This window comes from Enhydra lutris, unplaced genomic scaffold, assembly GCF_002288905.1.
Source record: "Enhydra lutris kenyoni isolate GAN:26980312 unplaced genomic scaffold, ASM228890v2 scaffoldscaffold56, whole genome shotgun sequence".
Lineage (NCBI taxonomy): Eukaryota > Metazoa > Chordata > Mammalia > Carnivora > Mustelidae > Enhydra > Enhydra lutris.
Genome location: NW_019154140.1, coordinates 11,373,233 through 11,388,675, shown reverse-complemented (window position 1 = coordinate 11,388,675; position 15,443 = coordinate 11,373,233). Strand labels below are relative to the sequence as shown.

Sequence of the window (15,443 nt, the reverse complement as noted above, 5' to 3'; positions counted from 1 at the left end):
GTTCGGGCCGCAGAGAAAGGGCTGGGCGGGGCAGCTGGGGGCGCTGGCTGCGGCTGAGGGGACAGGGGTACACGGAGCGCCGCCGCCGCCTTCTCCCCCTCCCCCGGGTTGGCGCTCCCTCTCGGGCTCTAATCGGCGCGGCGGCCGCAGCGGGCAGAGTCAGCGCCGCCAGTCTCCGGGACGCGACTCCCAGCAATTGTGGTCGGGACCGCAGATATGCAGCGGCCTCCTGCCCGGGCGCCCGGCCCGGCCGACCCCGCCCGCGCCCCACCCCCCGGCCGGCCCGCCCCTCCGCCTCCCGGCCGCGCGGGGACACTGAGGCACGCCAGGGGGGCCACGGCCTCGGCTGCCCCGGGCCCGACCGAGGCTGGAGAGTCCTCTCCCGCGTCCTCAGACCTCACGATCCGTCCGTCTGGGGGCAAGCATTCCCTCGTCAGCTGGAGCTGGGGCCGAGACCCCCCAGTCCCGCCTTCGTTTGGCGGCTCACCGGGCCTCAAACCTCCGCACGCAGGAAGGGATGAGCCATGCTTTGAGACTGGCGGTAGAGGGGGCGCCCGATTGAGGGCGTGTGGGGAGGTGGTGGTGGCTGAGTCCTAAGGACTCTCCTTCACCCGGGCAGGGGAAAAAGGAAGGATGGGGAAGGGTGGCCTAAGCAGACTCTGAATTTACAGACAGTGCCTTCATAGGGAAGGAGGGCTGGTGGGGAGAGGCAGGAACGGGTGCAAGAGAGGAAAGGACGTAGTTAAGGAGGGATTAGGGCAGTGAGTGCGAGGGGACCGAGTTGTCCTCCTGCGAGGCTGGAGGCCATCCTCACTCTGTTGGCCGGATCCAGGGGCTGTCAAGGGCCATTCTCAGAACTGAATAGGTACGTCTAGGATGCCTGCGCATCCCGTGTGCGTAGGCACGCACAAACCCACATGTCCAGGGAAGTCATTCTTGACTGCTCTCCACACACCCCCAAACTTCTCACGTCCAAGCAGCCTCCACCGCCTTCTCAGTATCACCTTTCCCTTTGCTCCTGGGCATCCCCTCTGCCGCTCCAGGCTATATCGCAATTCTGGCTTGGACTGCTGCCACACACTGCTCTCCTTGACTCTAAGGTTGCCCCCCTCCAAACTCTGACAATACTCACAGGCACCGTTTATGCAACGACTACTAAGCGCCAGATGCTGCGGTAAGAGTTCCACATGTATTATTCCTAATCCTTGCAACAACACTGGGAGGTGGCTGTATTATTCTGTTTCCCCTTTCTAAAGAAGAATCGAAGGCATCAGAGGTTATATTGCCTGGCCAAGCTTACACCATAGTAAACGACTGATTTATCCAGAACTGCTTGGCTCTAAGCCCCTATTCCCATCTACTCTCTGTGGGTGGGGCTATCTTTCTAATTATCTTTCTAATTTAGGAATATTCCCCTATGTTGCCCTTAGGATCAGGTTCAGATGCTTAGCATAGCCAATTAGACAGTTTCCACCAGTCTCCACTCTGTGCTCAGTCACACTCAACTTTGAGCATTTCAAAAGTGTCATTAATCTCCCAGACCTCTAGGCCTTTGTATACACACTTCTCCATGGCTATGAACACTCTTCCTCTCTTCACCTGGCTACTTCAGTTTCTTGATCTAGTCACTGCTTCTTCCAGGAAGGCTTCCTTGATTCCCCAAACACTGGATTAGATTCACTCTTTGGTCTCCAGTAACATCTAGTAATTACTGTCTCCATATACTTCCCACTCTTTATGTTAGTCAATGGTTTGTGAGGCAAAGGGCTAGGTCTGTTGTTCACAGTTATGTGCCTGAGCCTAGCTTGCTGTGCTAGGTGCTTGCTGAGCCTTTGTGGAATGAAAGAATGTTCCTTGGGTCCAGTCTGCATCTCAAAAAACTGTGCTTCCAAGAAGAATAGGAGCAGGTCAGAGAAAATGAGGGAAATGTGCGTCCAGGGTTTTGAAGAACCATTCCCTTGCGTTGTTCACGCCTAAGGATAGAAGATGTGATCAGGGCTCACCCCAAATTCTCTTTATTTAGACATTAAATATTTCATGTATCAGACTCCAGGTTATATAGTTTTACAAAGGGCCATGTCCTCGAGATGACCAGAGTCTTAATTCAATGCTACCCATGTGAGACACCCACCCAAGGCAGGTTCCCTTGTTCCGGAATCAGGTCTCAAGTCTTCCCTTTCCCTTCTTTTTGCTCCTGCTATTCTTGTTCCTTCCCTTCTAACAGCACTTCTCTTTACTTTTTTTTTTTTTAATTTTTAAAAAAGTTGCATTTATTCAAGTAATATTTATACCCAGCATGGGACTCGAACTTAGGACCCTGAGATCAAGAGTCTCCCGCTATTCTGACAGAGCCAGCCCTGTGCCCCAGAATGTCTCTTTCTGATTCTGATCAGCCTTGCCTGGAATTGCTCTATTATCTCAGGACTCAAACGTCAACTAGGAAAGCCAAGGCTCAGAGCAGATGGGAGCCAGGACTAGCACCTGGAGTCCTGCCTTGCAGCCTTGGTGCTGGAAGAAGGGATGGGGAGACCCAGCAGAGAGTGAGGGAGTTGCGGTAGGCATATAACATGTAAATGTGTATACGTATGTGTTGGGGAGGGGAGCCCCTCTTCCAAGCTCTGTGCAGAGTTTGCCGGCCTCTTGAAAGCTTCCCTTTTGCCCTGTGTTCTCAGCTTTGTCTCCTAGAATTGGATCCTCTTCCCCAGGCACCCTGAGCCTAGGCTCGGAATGCTCCATCAAAGAACAGGGCAGTAGCCCTGTCCCCAAATCCCCCAAACCAAGGAGCAAGTTTCCCTGGTCACCAGCTCCATTGCTTTTGGAGGGCCCTACCAGATTGGAGGCTGTCCCTCAGGGCCTCTTATCTCTCTCTCCACCATCTGTTCCCTCCCCCCAGTGTCTCCTTTTGTCTTCCAGTTTCCCTGTCTCTCAGTGCCTTCTTCCTTCCTGTCCCCTCTGTGTTCTCTGTCACTGGTGTCTCTCCTGGAGACAAGGGCTGGGCCTGGGTGCTTGGGGGAGAGGGGGGGCGGGCAGTGGCCAGACCAGGGGCCCGGGACATGAGCGCAACTTTCCAAGCTTCTCTTCCAGGCCCCTGTGGTTGGGGAGCTCCACAGAGGGAGGGATGAGTCATCGGGCCACAGAGCAGGGGGGTCTGGGTGGGGGTGGGGATGCCAGGGTTCCCCAGGGCCAGGGAGTTCGCTGGGGCATCCGGGTCTCTCAGCTCTGGAGGATACAGGGAGTAAAGGATCTTTGAGTCCCCCCAAGGGTACACTAGAGGTTGCTACACTGGCAGGAGTTGCAAGCAGCAGTTTGTGGGACCGGCAGTGCCCTCCACATCACCCTTTTCCCCAGATTCCTGTGGGAAGAGGGGTTCCTAAATCCCCTCTGGGAGACTTCAGGGGCCTTTAGAGCTGTACAGTTGTGATGCTAGGCCCCGCGTGTATGTGCGCGATGTCTGCCATGTGCATAAACATGTGTACTGAGGGAAGTCTATGTGCATCCCCGGCTGGGAGGGTATTTGAGGGGACTGTGAGTCTGTTTGCATGCGTGCATTCTGCTGTGTGCGTTCTTGTGATGAGGGGTTAGGCCAAGTACCTTGGTATAAACATCCATTTCCATTGGAAAAAATATATGTATATATTTATATATTTATATTTATATAAAATCAGTGTGTATCAGTGTGTGTGCCTGCTGATTATTCAGCTGACCCTTGAGCAACATGGGTTAGAACTGTGTGGGTTCACTTACATACCCATTTTTTAACAGGACAGTACGAAAATATATTTTCTTTTTTAAAAGATTTCATTTATTTATTTGACAGAGAGAGGGATCACAAGTAGGCAGAGCAGCAGGCAGAAAGAGAGGGGGAAGCAGGCTCCCTGCTGAGCAGAGAGCCCAATGTGGGGCTCGATCCCAGATCCCTGAGATCATGACCTGAGCCAAACGTAGAGGCTTAACCCACTGAGCCACCCAGGTGCCCCCAAAATGTATTTTCTCTTTTTAAAAAAGATTTTATTTATTTATTTTTAATTTACTTTATTTTTTTAAAGATTTTATTTATTTATTTGATAGAGATCACAAGCAGGCTGAGAGAGAGGGGGAAGCAGGCTCCCCGCTGAGAAGAGAGCCCGATGCAGGGCTGGATCCCAGGACTCTGGGATCATGACCTGAGCCGAAGGCAGAGGCCTAACCCACTGAGCCACCCAGGCGCCCCAGGATTTTATTTATTTATTTGCCAGAGAGAGACACAGAGGGAGAGAGGGAACACAAGAAGGGGGAGTCGGAGAGAGAGAAACAGGCTTCCGACAGAGCAGGGAGCCTGATGTGGGGCTTGATCCCAGCACCCTGGGATCATGACCTGAGCTGAAGGCAGACGCTTAACCAACTGAGCCACCCAGGCGCCCCCTATTTCTCTTTCTGATGGTTTTCTTAATAACATCTTTTCTCTAGATTATTTTATTGTAAGAATACAGTATATAATAGGACGTACAAAATACACGTTAACCGACCATGCTATGGAAGGCTTATGTTATACATTATGTTATGTATAACTATGTTATGTAAGATTTCTAGTCAACGGTAGGCTGTTAGTAGTTAAGTTTTGGAGGATCAAAAGTTATATTCTGATCTTCAACTGTGAAGGGACTGGCACCCCAGCCCTTGCATTATTCAAGGGTCAAAAAATATATATATTCATAATTCAGTGCATGCACAAGAGGGTCTCTCAAAGTGTGTCACTGTTAGGTATGTATTAGAGTGTGTGTCCATCTCTATTTCAGGGGTTTGATGGTTGTTCACTGGTGATTCTAGGGTAGCCAAACCTTCTATAACAACAACAGGAAAGGGTTAGGAGTCCCTTTGGTATAGGGCTATCAGCAGGAGCCCAGCCTAGGAGGGTGGAAGGAGGGCCTTGGGTGTGAAAGAAGGCAGCTTCCCTGAGGAGAAGGGGGCTAGAACCTTCCCACCCTGGCCAGTTTTCACTGTGTCTCTAGCTCACCCCATCCCGCCCCCCGAACTTCCCAAAAGATCCCAAACCATTAGAGAGAACCGAAGCAGGTTCCAGAGTCAACCCCTCTAACCTAGAAATCCCACCCTGATCATTCTAGGGGAGGGAGTGAAGGGAGCGGTCCCTGTGGTTCAGCCCAGTCCTGGGGTTGAGAGATCAGAGAGGCATCATCCCACCCCTTCCTTCAGGGGCGTCCATCTCAGAGCTCAGCATCTGGGTGGCCATGGGCGGAGGCTGAGGGGCCCCCAGGGTGGTGGGGGGTGGTGGATAGAAACCAGATGCCTAGGGGGTTTATACTGGAAGGACCAGAGCCGCAGCCTCTACCCGCCCCTGCCACATGGCGCCTCTGCCTGGGCTGCCCCACCCCCTGGGAGGCTGGACTGAGGGAGGCCTGCAAGGGTGGAGGCAGGTCCTTGGTCAGTGTTCCCAGTTTCTGCCCCTAGCCCCTGGGGGCACTGGGAATGGGGTGTGGGGGTCTGAGTCTGAACCCAGGAATACCAGGTCCTCAGCTGGGCAGTAGGACTATCTTTAAAAAGGGTGTGGAAGAAGTCAGAACCCAGGGTCCCAAGGGAGGCAGCTGGGGGCTTCAGGCAACCTCTCTGCCTGGCTTTGGAACTGACCTTTGGGAGGGGGCTCTGTGTCCAGGCACTAGCCTTTTGGGGGTAACACATCAGGGACTCTTGGCTCTCATATTTCTGGGAACCTTGCTCCTTCCCAGGTAGGATTAGGGATAAGGCCCCCAAGGGAAGTGGAGAAGGTTGGCCTTCTGTGCCCCCCCACCTCCTCTCCCCAACCCTGCACCTCCATTCATCCTGCCTTGTTTTCTATCCAGTCTCTTCCTTTCTTCCCCAATCTAAGCTGAGCTCCAATCCCTTCTCTCACCTGCCCCCTCTTCTCTATTCTGGAGTCTCGACTTTTCTCCTCTGCCTCAGTTGCTTGCCCGATCTAACTGTTCTCAGGCTTTTCTGCTGGCTGTGTAGTAATTTCTCTAAAGCTTCCCCTTCCTCCTAGCTTCTGAGTGGGGGCCCCAGAAATCCATCTGCCACCTCAGCCTTGGATGCCCCCACCAGGGGGAGACTGGGAGGTCACGGGGACACCCCACCACGGGCACTTCCTCTTGGGCAGACGGGTGGGGTGGCCCGTGTAATCATGGACACAATTATGCGCTATTTATACTCCATCCCCACCCCCCACCTGCCCTGCTGCTTAACCCTCTGCCTCCTCCAGACCTGGCCAGGCCTCCGGCTATTTTCTCTGTCCTGTCCTTCCAAGCCAATTGTCTCTATCTTTGTTCCTCTGGGCCTGTTTCTTTTCCTTTTCCTTTTTTTCCCCCAACTCTCTCTGGTTTTTTAAAGCCAAGCAGCACCTGGTCTACTGTGGCCCTCTTGTCTCTTTCTCTTTTTATATCCCACAGCATCTCTTCTGAGTCTCTTGATTGTTTTATTTGTTCTGTGTATCTCTGGGTCTTTCTGATTTTTTTTTTCTCCTTATTTTCCATTTGTCAGCCAGTCACCCTGGTTCCCTAACCCTTTCCGCAAATGCTGGGCCCACAGGATTCCTTGGGGGAATTCACATCATGGGGCTGGAGTCCAAATGACTGGTCCTGAACTTTGATCCTGGCAGCTGGTTAAAGGGCACTTAACCCTCCCTGGACCTCCAGGTTGCTCATCCTTTCTCCCCACCTTTTCATCGTTGAGACCAAAAGGAGCAGGGAGGTGGGCACGCAAGGGGAGAAAGTGAGGGAACTGAGTTGGGAAGTGAGGGAAGTAGGGAAGGACAGGTCTCCTTTCCTCTGATGGACCGGGCTAAGAGGGGCTGAGGGTTACGTTGGGGAGTAACTTCCAAAGCAGCTGCAGCTGGCTGGGCTCCTCTGTGGGAGAGACACCCCTCACTGGTGACCTGGGCTCCTCTTTCCCAGAAACTGACCTTAGGACCCAGATTTCAGTTCATAAACTTTTTGGGTCTCCCTCTCCCAACCTAGTTGACCTTCCTTCTTTTCTTCCCCGTTTCAACGAGAAGTCACTTTTGGGAAGTCCTGCTGCAGCTCTAACTTCAGTTCTGCCTGCTGCAAGAGGGCCTTGATGCATGGCAATGACAAAGGGAACTGGGGGCTCCCTCCCATGAGAGCAAGACCGCTTAGAACTATCCAGCAAAGGATGGAGATTTGATGTGTGGCCAAGAGGAGCCGAGGGATGGTAACTGGCAAGGAATAATGGAGACCAGGGCTTATCTTTTTGGGAGTTAATCCAAAGGGGCTAGGCTCGGGCAGGATGACTTGATCCAATGACCTTCCACTTCCACCCTCCCTCCTGCACCTTCAGTTTTTCTTGAATCGGAAGATCCAGGTTCTGTCCCACAAAGGGAGGTAGGCCTAGGTACTACTTTCTAGGAGTGAAACTGAGGCATTGGAAAGAAGACTGGGGAACCCCTGAGCCTGTGCAAAGCCCTCCTCCCATTCTCCATCCCTCTTCCAGGCCTTGCTCTTCAACCTACCTCAGTGACCCTAAAAGTTAGGCAGCTGAAGCCTCCACCCAGAGCACAGCCTCCCTCCTGTCTCTCACCGCGTGTGTGTGTGTGTGCGCGCACACACACACACACACACACACGCACACACACACATGCACATACACACTGTTCTCCTGATCTAGAGGTGGGTGACTGGAGAAGCAAGCGTCTCTGCGGTCAGCTCCAGGGTGGGGGGGGGTGTGCCCCTCCAGCCATGTCACTGTGCTCATGTGTGTGTGAGTTTGTCTGTGTCCATTCATGACAGCGGCCGTGGCCGTGTGGGCAGCGCCGTGTGTGCAGACGTGTGTGTTGATCATCCTGTGTTTGTCCATGAGTGTGTATGTCAGTGTGTTCCAGTCTCTCTGTGTGAGTGTCGTCCCCAACCCCCCATCCCCCCCCCTGGATCTCTAATTAGTGGTTTGGGGTTTGTTCCTTTTCCCTCCTGTTCCTTCCCTCAGCGGCGGCGGCCTCAGCAGCAGTAGGAGAGCGGCGGCGGCGGCAGCCAGGACTCTGGAGTCAGAGTAGGACTGTAGGATCGCAGCCCGAGTGGGAACAGGAGTGGAGCTGGCCTGGGAGAGGAGTGCAGCCCTCAAGGGGCCCTGAGGCCACCCCTTGCCCGCATTCCCACTGCCAGACCTCCAGGGAGGAGAGACCCAGGACACCCAGCCCCAGAGCCCCCAGGTACATGACACCAGGGAGCCCCGGGAGGAGTTCCCTCGGATGGCTTGGGGATTGCCGGGGGCGGGGCGGGGTGTGGGACACCTGGGCCCACTGTCCCTTCAACCCTCCCCCTCAGCACCCCCCAGGACACCCTGACAACTTGCCCATGGCCCTACCCTCCTCCTGCTTCCACCCCTTCCCTGGAGCCCTGTTTCTCCTCTCCCGCCCAGATCCCTTCTTTGGGGAGCTCAGCAAATGGAGCAGGAAATTTGGACCCTCTGCCTCCCTCTCTCGCCCTGCTCATTGGATCCGGAGTCTTCTCCGCTGGGAAAGCTGTAATTAGAGGGTGGATCCCTACAGACAGAGAGCAGCCCCCCCACCCCCCACCCCCCAGTCCCTTCTAACTTTAGATCTCTTCTCTCCCATTCTCCCATTCTCCCTCCCTCTCCCTCTCTTTCTCCCCGGCTCGGCTGGCTCTCTCCATCTGCCTGGCTCCTTGGGACCCGTTCCCCAGCCTCAGGATGGCGTCCTCCCTGCTTGAGGTAACTGCCCCCACCTCCCCCACCAGGACACCAGCGACAGTCCTAATGGCCCTAATCCCTGCCCGCTCCATCCCCCCTCCCAACTCACACAGACAGTGGCTGGGGTGCTTGTCACTTCTAGGGTCCCTCTGATGAGGAGAGAAGACAGGGCTCAGAGGGGGAGCAGAGGGCAGGAGGTAGGGTTGGAGAGAGTGGGGCCAGGGGTCAGAGAGCAGTCAAAGGAAGATGAGAGGGGCCAGGTCAGAAGAAGGCACAGACCTCTGAGGTCCGCCCTGCATGCCAACCCTGAGGAGTGGACAGGGATGGAAAGAGGAGGAAGAGGAGGGCTGGGAGAGAGGCCAGCCATGGCAGACCATGGGAGAGAGTGAGAGGGCTCGTGGAGTGGGCACTGGGCTACAATGGGCTCCAAGTGCCTTGGGGGTCCCGTCTCCGGGAGCTCCTAGCCTGAGCCTGAGCTGCAGCTGGTCTGGTTTGTAGGTGGGCAGGGGCTGGGCCTCTGGGCCAGTGTGTGTAGAGGAAGAGGTGAGCTCTGAGAGAGGGGAAAAGGGCGGCCCTGTGCATGTGGGGGGGCTGACCAAGGCACTGGGCCCGGGCCTGAGAGGGAACCCAGGAGGAGGGCCAGGGTCTGAGGCCGCCTGCCCGGCTCACAAATATTTAGCTTTCAGCCAAAGACAAACTCAGCTCTATTTTGGGAGTGGGAGGCTCCAGGGCGGCCTGGGCCACTTCCCCTACAGACTGGGACCCCAGCATCCCTTGCTTTTGGCACTGGGGATGGAAGGATCTAGGGTACCGTGGAGGTCAGGTTTGGGGGTTTGAAGAGATCATTGACTCTACCAGGGGTTCTGGGGGACTCCAGGTGCATAGTTGGAAAGGAAGGACTCAGAGCCACTCAGAGCCACTTAGTACATCCTGAGTTCTCCTTGCTTCTGAGTCTCTGACTCTGTTTCTCTGTCATCATCACTGTCCTGCTTTCTGGGTCCTTCCACAGGAATTTGGAGCCAGAGAGCCCTCCCTACAGGTCTTCCAGCTTCAGGAGCCCCTCAGAACCCCCCATCTCTGCTCCCAGGGCCCTAGCTTATGTCCCGGGGGTGATGGGCCAAACGGGAAGCCAACTCACTCGGCCTGTAGGAGGGGTGTATGTGAGACAGAGTGGGCATCTTTCGGCACCTGTGCTCACTGGCCTGGATGGAAGTGTTAGGACATAAGGCACGCACGGCTGGCTTTGTGAGGGCACAGGCGTGTGTGTCTGTGGAGCAGCTGGGCCTTGTGAGCATCTGTTGGTCCAAGCGTGGACTGGTGTGTGTGTGGAAAGCTGGGAATGGTGAGTTTGTGACTGAGTCTGAGGGAATGGCAGGCAAGGCAGTGGGGGTGGACACGATGCCCCTCGTCACTGCTCTGTGTCCATTCGGGGGTCCCAGGCGTGGGGCTCTGCCTCCTGCTGCACTGAGGGCACATTGCTATGCCACCCCCCATCAGACTCTATACTGAACCACCATTGAAACCCTGAGGTTGGTCTTCAGAAAGCTTCAGGACCAAGGCGCATGGACATTCCAGGGCCATCCAGGGCAGGGGCAATGTCAGTGGGCGTGGGCACCGTGCCAGAGTTGCCAGCGTGGCACTGGGGCCTGGGGGAGGGGCTGGCCTGGAGGCCTGCTGGAAAGGCACAGGATTGGGGCAGACTTGGCAAGAGGAGTGTGTCCTGGCATCTGGGCCTTCATGACCCTCACTGCTGGTGAGCCGGAGATGCCCCCCCAACACAAAGGCATTCCAGTCCCTCCGCCTGCTTCTCCTACTTTTGGGGCACTTGGGCCCTCAACGGTCCCCATTCCCCACCCAGGAAGCCCTCTGCCTGGTATGGGCGGGCTCTCTGGTGGTGGAAAGAACTTGGGAGTTCCGAGAGGGAAGCAGCTGCTGCCCGATGAGAGGCTCACCTGGGAAGATGAGCTGCAGGGGGAGAGGCAGGAGGGAGAAATGGGGGTGAGGGCCGGGTGGGGATGGAGAACTGGAAGTGGGGAGGACCCAACAACGAACAACGCGGGCGGGCGGAAGCAGAAAGTGGAGAATGGGCACCCGGGAATTTGGGTGCCCAGAATGGAGGGCCAGCAGGCCCTCGGGTGTACAGTCAGCTTCAGCGGGAGGTCAGCTGGGCACTGTGAGCTCCCTGGAGAAAGGGGGCCGCCTTCCCTGGCCGGGCTGCCTGAATGAGTGAGAGAGCTGGGACAGCTCCTCCTTCTTTCTCTGGAGATGCCTCAGTACTTTCAGCCTGCTTTTATTGTTTCAGAGGAAGGTGGGGTGGAGGTAGGAAGGAGGGACTGGAAGGAGGGACTCCAGGGCCCCTGGGAAAGGAATACAGGTATGGGGGCGCATAGGTAGGAGCCTGTCAGGAGCACGCAAGCAGCAGGAGAAGGAAACTGAGGCTGAGGTGAACCTAGCCAGGTGCCCAGTTCTTGGCCTCCAGAACCTGTCTGAGCGCGTCTGGTCTTGCTCCCCCTTCCCTGCCTTCAGGGGCCCTGGGGGCCTCCGCTCCAGGGCTGGGGTCTCCTGTTGGCCTGGGGCTGCTTGCCTTCTTTCACCCCTCCTTCCCTTTCCCCAGCTGGGTGGGGTCCCTGGGCTTGGCTGAGGCCCCTGTGGCCACAGTGTGAGGGCCAGGCGGGGGGGACGGCGTCGGCGTTTTTAAAAATAAACCGACCGCAGGGAAACCAACGGAGCCGGGCTGGGCCGAGGGGGAGAAGCGGTCAGGGGGAGAAGGAGGGAGGAGTGGCCTGGTCTGGGGGTTTTCTGGGGCCCAGCATCATGGTGGTTTTCTCTTAGGTAGGAGATCTGTCTTCGTCCTCCTCCTCCTCCCCCTCTTCTGTTTTCTTCCTTCTCTCTCTCCCTCTCTGTTTTCCTCTGCCTTCCTAGCCCAGGCTCTCTCCATCACCTCTTTGTTTATTCTGCTTTCCTCTCTCTCCGTGCCCTTTGTTTTTTCACCTTTCTGCTCTTTTGGGTTTCTGCCCATTTCTGCCCCTTAATGCTAGTTTTCCCCTCTGTTCCCCCTCCCCCACCCCTGGGGCTTTTTCTTCTGTGCCTCACCCTGTGCAAGGGTCCTTTGCTCTCTGCCTCTCTCCTTCGCATTTCGTGGTTTTACCTTTCCATTAGGCTTTAAGTCCTGCCCCACCAGCTACCCTGCCTCAGCTTACCCTCTGCTTGGGAGACCAGAGACTCCAGGGAAACTTTGGCTAGGGAGGACCCACGGCTTTTCCCATAGCCGAATTTCAGGAAGGTTTTGTTGGCTCAAATTTGGGAGTCTGTGGGGTCGACAGGACCTCAGAAAGAGGTGACTGGGCCAGGGAGCAGCCAGTTTGCTCTTGGGGAGCAGTGCAGGAATGATGAGGGCAGAGGCCCCTTGCCACAACCTTAAAACCCGATGTAGCTGTAGGTTTGTTCATACACACACACACACACACACACACACACACACACACAGGCTGCTGCATGCTCAGAGGGACCAGGCAGGTCTCGGATACTTGGGTTCTTTTTCAGCTTTACTGGGAAGGCACCAGTTATATTAGCTTTCAAGGGCCCCAGTCAGGGAACTGTATGGGGTCAGCTTTTGAGGTCATCTTTTTGGGTGGGATTCTCAGTGATGGAGGTCTGTACCAGCCAGGGATTCTGGAAGTTATCTCCTCCTGATGTGTCTTGAGGCTCACCCAGGGAGGGGCACCATGTGCTCCCAAGGGATGGGCATCTCAGGGTGATTTGGCCTTGTAGCAGCAGCATGATGGGAATTAAGGGCTTTTCGTGCTTCTCAAAGAGCCCCATGCCCCACGTCTATGTATCTTCCTCCACGCACGGTGCTGGAAGGGTGATGAGAGACCAGCTATGTGTGTAGGCTACATGTTAGGGGACACTGGACTTGGCGGGGTATGGCTGGGAGCCAATATCTTAGCCATCCCAATTCCTGGGCCTGGAGGGGTGTGAGGACTTCAGGCTCCTCCAGCCTTCCCAAAGGGATACCAGCCGGCTCCACGAAGCAGGAGGTGCCCACTGCCCTCTTGAAAGACATTCTTGCCTCAGCCACAGTCCTGGCTTGGCGGCAGCTCTGTTCCCTCTCAATGTCCCAGTGTCTCCACGTCGCTCCCTCTTGCTCCCCAGCCCTACAATCCCTGCCAAGAGATTCCTTACCAGGGACATGAGGCTGTGGCCTCAGGGAGACCAGGCCACTCGCTGCCTTAGTCAAGAGCTGAAGCAGAGACAGGAGTGGAATATGGGGTAAAGCTGAGCAAATCTGGAGTGGGGGCAACTGCAGTCCTCTAATTTTCTTCCCATGTTACTCTTTGAGCCCCATCTTTCCTCTCCAAGTCTCTGACCATGGCCTCCGCTCTGAACCCATTTCCAGGGATAGGACCCCTAATTCTCCCCTCACCTAGGTCCTGCATCCATTCCTGGCTCTTCTCACGGTTATTTAAGAAGCATCTCCTGTTCCTCTGATTCGCCCCTCCCTCCCCCGGCACCCCAGCAACTCCACAGTGAAGTCTGCCTCCTGGACTGGGTTGCTAGGCTGCAGTCTGGACCTGGCTCTCCCCCGCCACAACTCTGACTCCGTCTGAGCTCTGCCCTGGGGCCCAGTATTCACGGGCCGTCCTCCTCTACCTCCCATCCTCTTCGACTCCTCTTGGACCCCTTGGTTCTACTCTCCACGTCTCTAGAGTTTTGCTCTTCTTTCTGCACTTCTCCTCCTCTCCCCCTAAGCCGTGCTTCCCTCTGTCCGCAGGAGGAAGCTCACTATGGCTCCAGTCCCCTGGCCATGCTGACGGCAGCGTGCAGCAAATTTGGTGGCACCAGCCCTCTGCGGGACTCAGCGACACTGGGCAAAGCAGGCGCCAAGAAGCCATACCCTGTGGGCAGTGACCTTTCAGCCCCAAAAACCATGGGGGATGCCTACCCAGCCCCCTTTACAAGCACCAATGGGCTCCTCCCACCTGCAGGCAGTCCTCCTGCGCCCACCTCGGGCTATGCCAATGACTACCCTCCTTTTCCCCATTCGTTCCCTGGGCCCACGGGCACCCAGGACCCTGGGCTACTAGTGCCCAAGGGCCACAGCTCTTCTGACTGCCTGCCCAGTGTCTACACCTCTCTGGACATGGCACACCCCTATGGCTCCTGGTACAAGGCAGGCATCCACGCAGGCATCTCACCGGGCCCAGGCAACGCTCCTACTCCTTGGTGGGACATGCACCCGGGGGGCAACTGGCTAGGTGGTGGGCAGGGCCAGGGTGATGGGCTGCAAGGGACACTGCCCACAGGTCCGGCTCAGCCTCCACTGAACCCCCAGCTGCCCACCTACCCCTCCGACTTCGCCCCCCTTAATCCAGCTCCCTACCCGGCTCCTCACCTCCTGCAGCCAGGGCCCCAGCATGTCTTGCCCCAAGACGTCTATAAACCCAAGGCAGTGAGCAACAGCGGGCAGCTGGAGGGGAGCGGTGGGGCCAAGACCCCGCGGGGGGCCGGCACTGGGGGCAGCGGCGGATACGGAGGCGGTGGAGCGGGGCGCTCGTCCTGCGACTGCCCCAACTGCCAGGAGCTTGAGCGCCTGGGGGCGGCAGCCGCTGGGCTGCGGAAGAAGCCCATCCACAGCTGCCACATCCCCGGCTGCGGCAAGGTGTACGGCAAGGCGTCGCACCTGAAGGCGCACCTGCGCTGGCACACGGGCGAGCGGCCCTTCGTCTGCAACTGGCTCTTCTGCGGCAAGCGCTTCACCCGTTCGGACGAGCTGGAGCGCCACGTGCGCACCCACACCCGGGAGAAGAAGTTCACCTGTCTGCTCTGCTCCAAGCGCTTTACCCGGAGTGACCACCTGAGCAAACACCAACGTACCCATGGCGAGCCAGGCCCGGGACCCCCTGCCAGCGGCCCCAAGGAACTGGGGGAGGGCCGCAGTGCAGGGGAAGAGGAGGCCAGTCAGACGCCCCGACCTTCAGCCTCCCCAGCACCCCCAGAGAAAGCCCCTGAAGGCAGCCCAGAGCAGAGCAACCTGCTGGAGATCTGAGCGGGGTGGAGGGTCTCCAGGCCCAGGGCTGCCTTGCCGGCCTTCCCCGGCTTCATGGACCACTGCTTGCCCCTCACCCCCTTAGCCCCATGCATGCTGCCCCTGGGGCTCTTGCCAGCTCTCCCCTGGCCCGTTTTGGGCCTGGGTGTCTCCCGGCATGCCTCTGCAGCTCACCCCTCCCTTTGCCGTGAGCCTGTTCCACAGACTCTCATCTCAGGCCCTCACCTTGTGCCTGGTTTCTGCCCTCTGGCTTCCTAAGATCTTCCCTCACCCCTGCACACAGCTTCCCTCTCCTCTGCTCTTACCACCCCATCTCATTTTCCTTACATCTGGGCTCCTGACACTTTCTTTCTCCAGCTCACTAACTCCTTGACAAGCATCCTTCCTGCTTCCCAAGCTTATTTACCACTATTGCTTAGCTTCCAGGCTCCAGTCATCCCAGCTTCTTCTTCCACTTGCTTTCCATGCTCCAGAACGTTTTTTGTTTTTGTTTTTTTACAAACATAATGATGATGATGATGATGATGATGATGATAATTTATTGCCCCCGGTGGCCTCTTCATTAGGGACCAGAGTTAGGGGGATTGGGGTTAGTGACCTGGCAGGGAGCAGGGTGCCAAGAGGGGGGCAGACCAGTGGGGATCTGATCCCAAAGATGGGGTGACCCCAGGGTCAGGGAGGCTGCCCCCAGGCCTGTATATTTAAC

The 15,443-nt window shown here is 56.5% G+C and overlaps 1 protein-coding gene across 1 annotated transcript; it reads left to right on the top strand.

Moving 5' to 3' along the window:
* The first annotated feature begins 216 nt into the window (after window positions 1–216).
* Window positions 217–14,737, top strand: LOC111157759 (Sp7 transcription factor). The gene is made up of 5 exons (XM_022519391.1): window positions 217–541; window positions 7,477–7,707; window positions 7,966–8,188; window positions 8,682–8,709; window positions 13,463–14,737. The coding sequence occupies exons 1-5, from the start codon at window positions 217–219 to the stop codon at window positions 14,735–14,737; spliced, it is 2,082 nt and encodes a 693-aa protein (XP_022375099.1).
* The last annotated feature ends 706 nt before the right edge of the window (window positions 14,738–15,443 follow it).

What these genes read in the sequence shown, in the direction of transcription:
- LOC111157759 (XM_022519391.1), top strand. Translation starts at nt 217, where the DNA reads ATGCAGCGGCCTCCTGCCCGGGCGCCCGGCCCGGCCGACCCCGCCCGC. An exon ending in GCTCCAGGGTGGGGGGGGGT is followed by an intron (nt 7,708 to 7,965) that starts GTGCCCCTCCAG and finishes TCCTTCCCTCAG; the next exon opens with CGGCGGCGGCCTCAGCAGCA. An exon ending in CCCAGCCCCAGAGCCCCCAG is followed by an intron (nt 8,189 to 8,681) that starts GTACATGACACC and finishes CCCGTTCCCCAG; the next exon opens with CCTCAGGATGGCGTCCTCCC.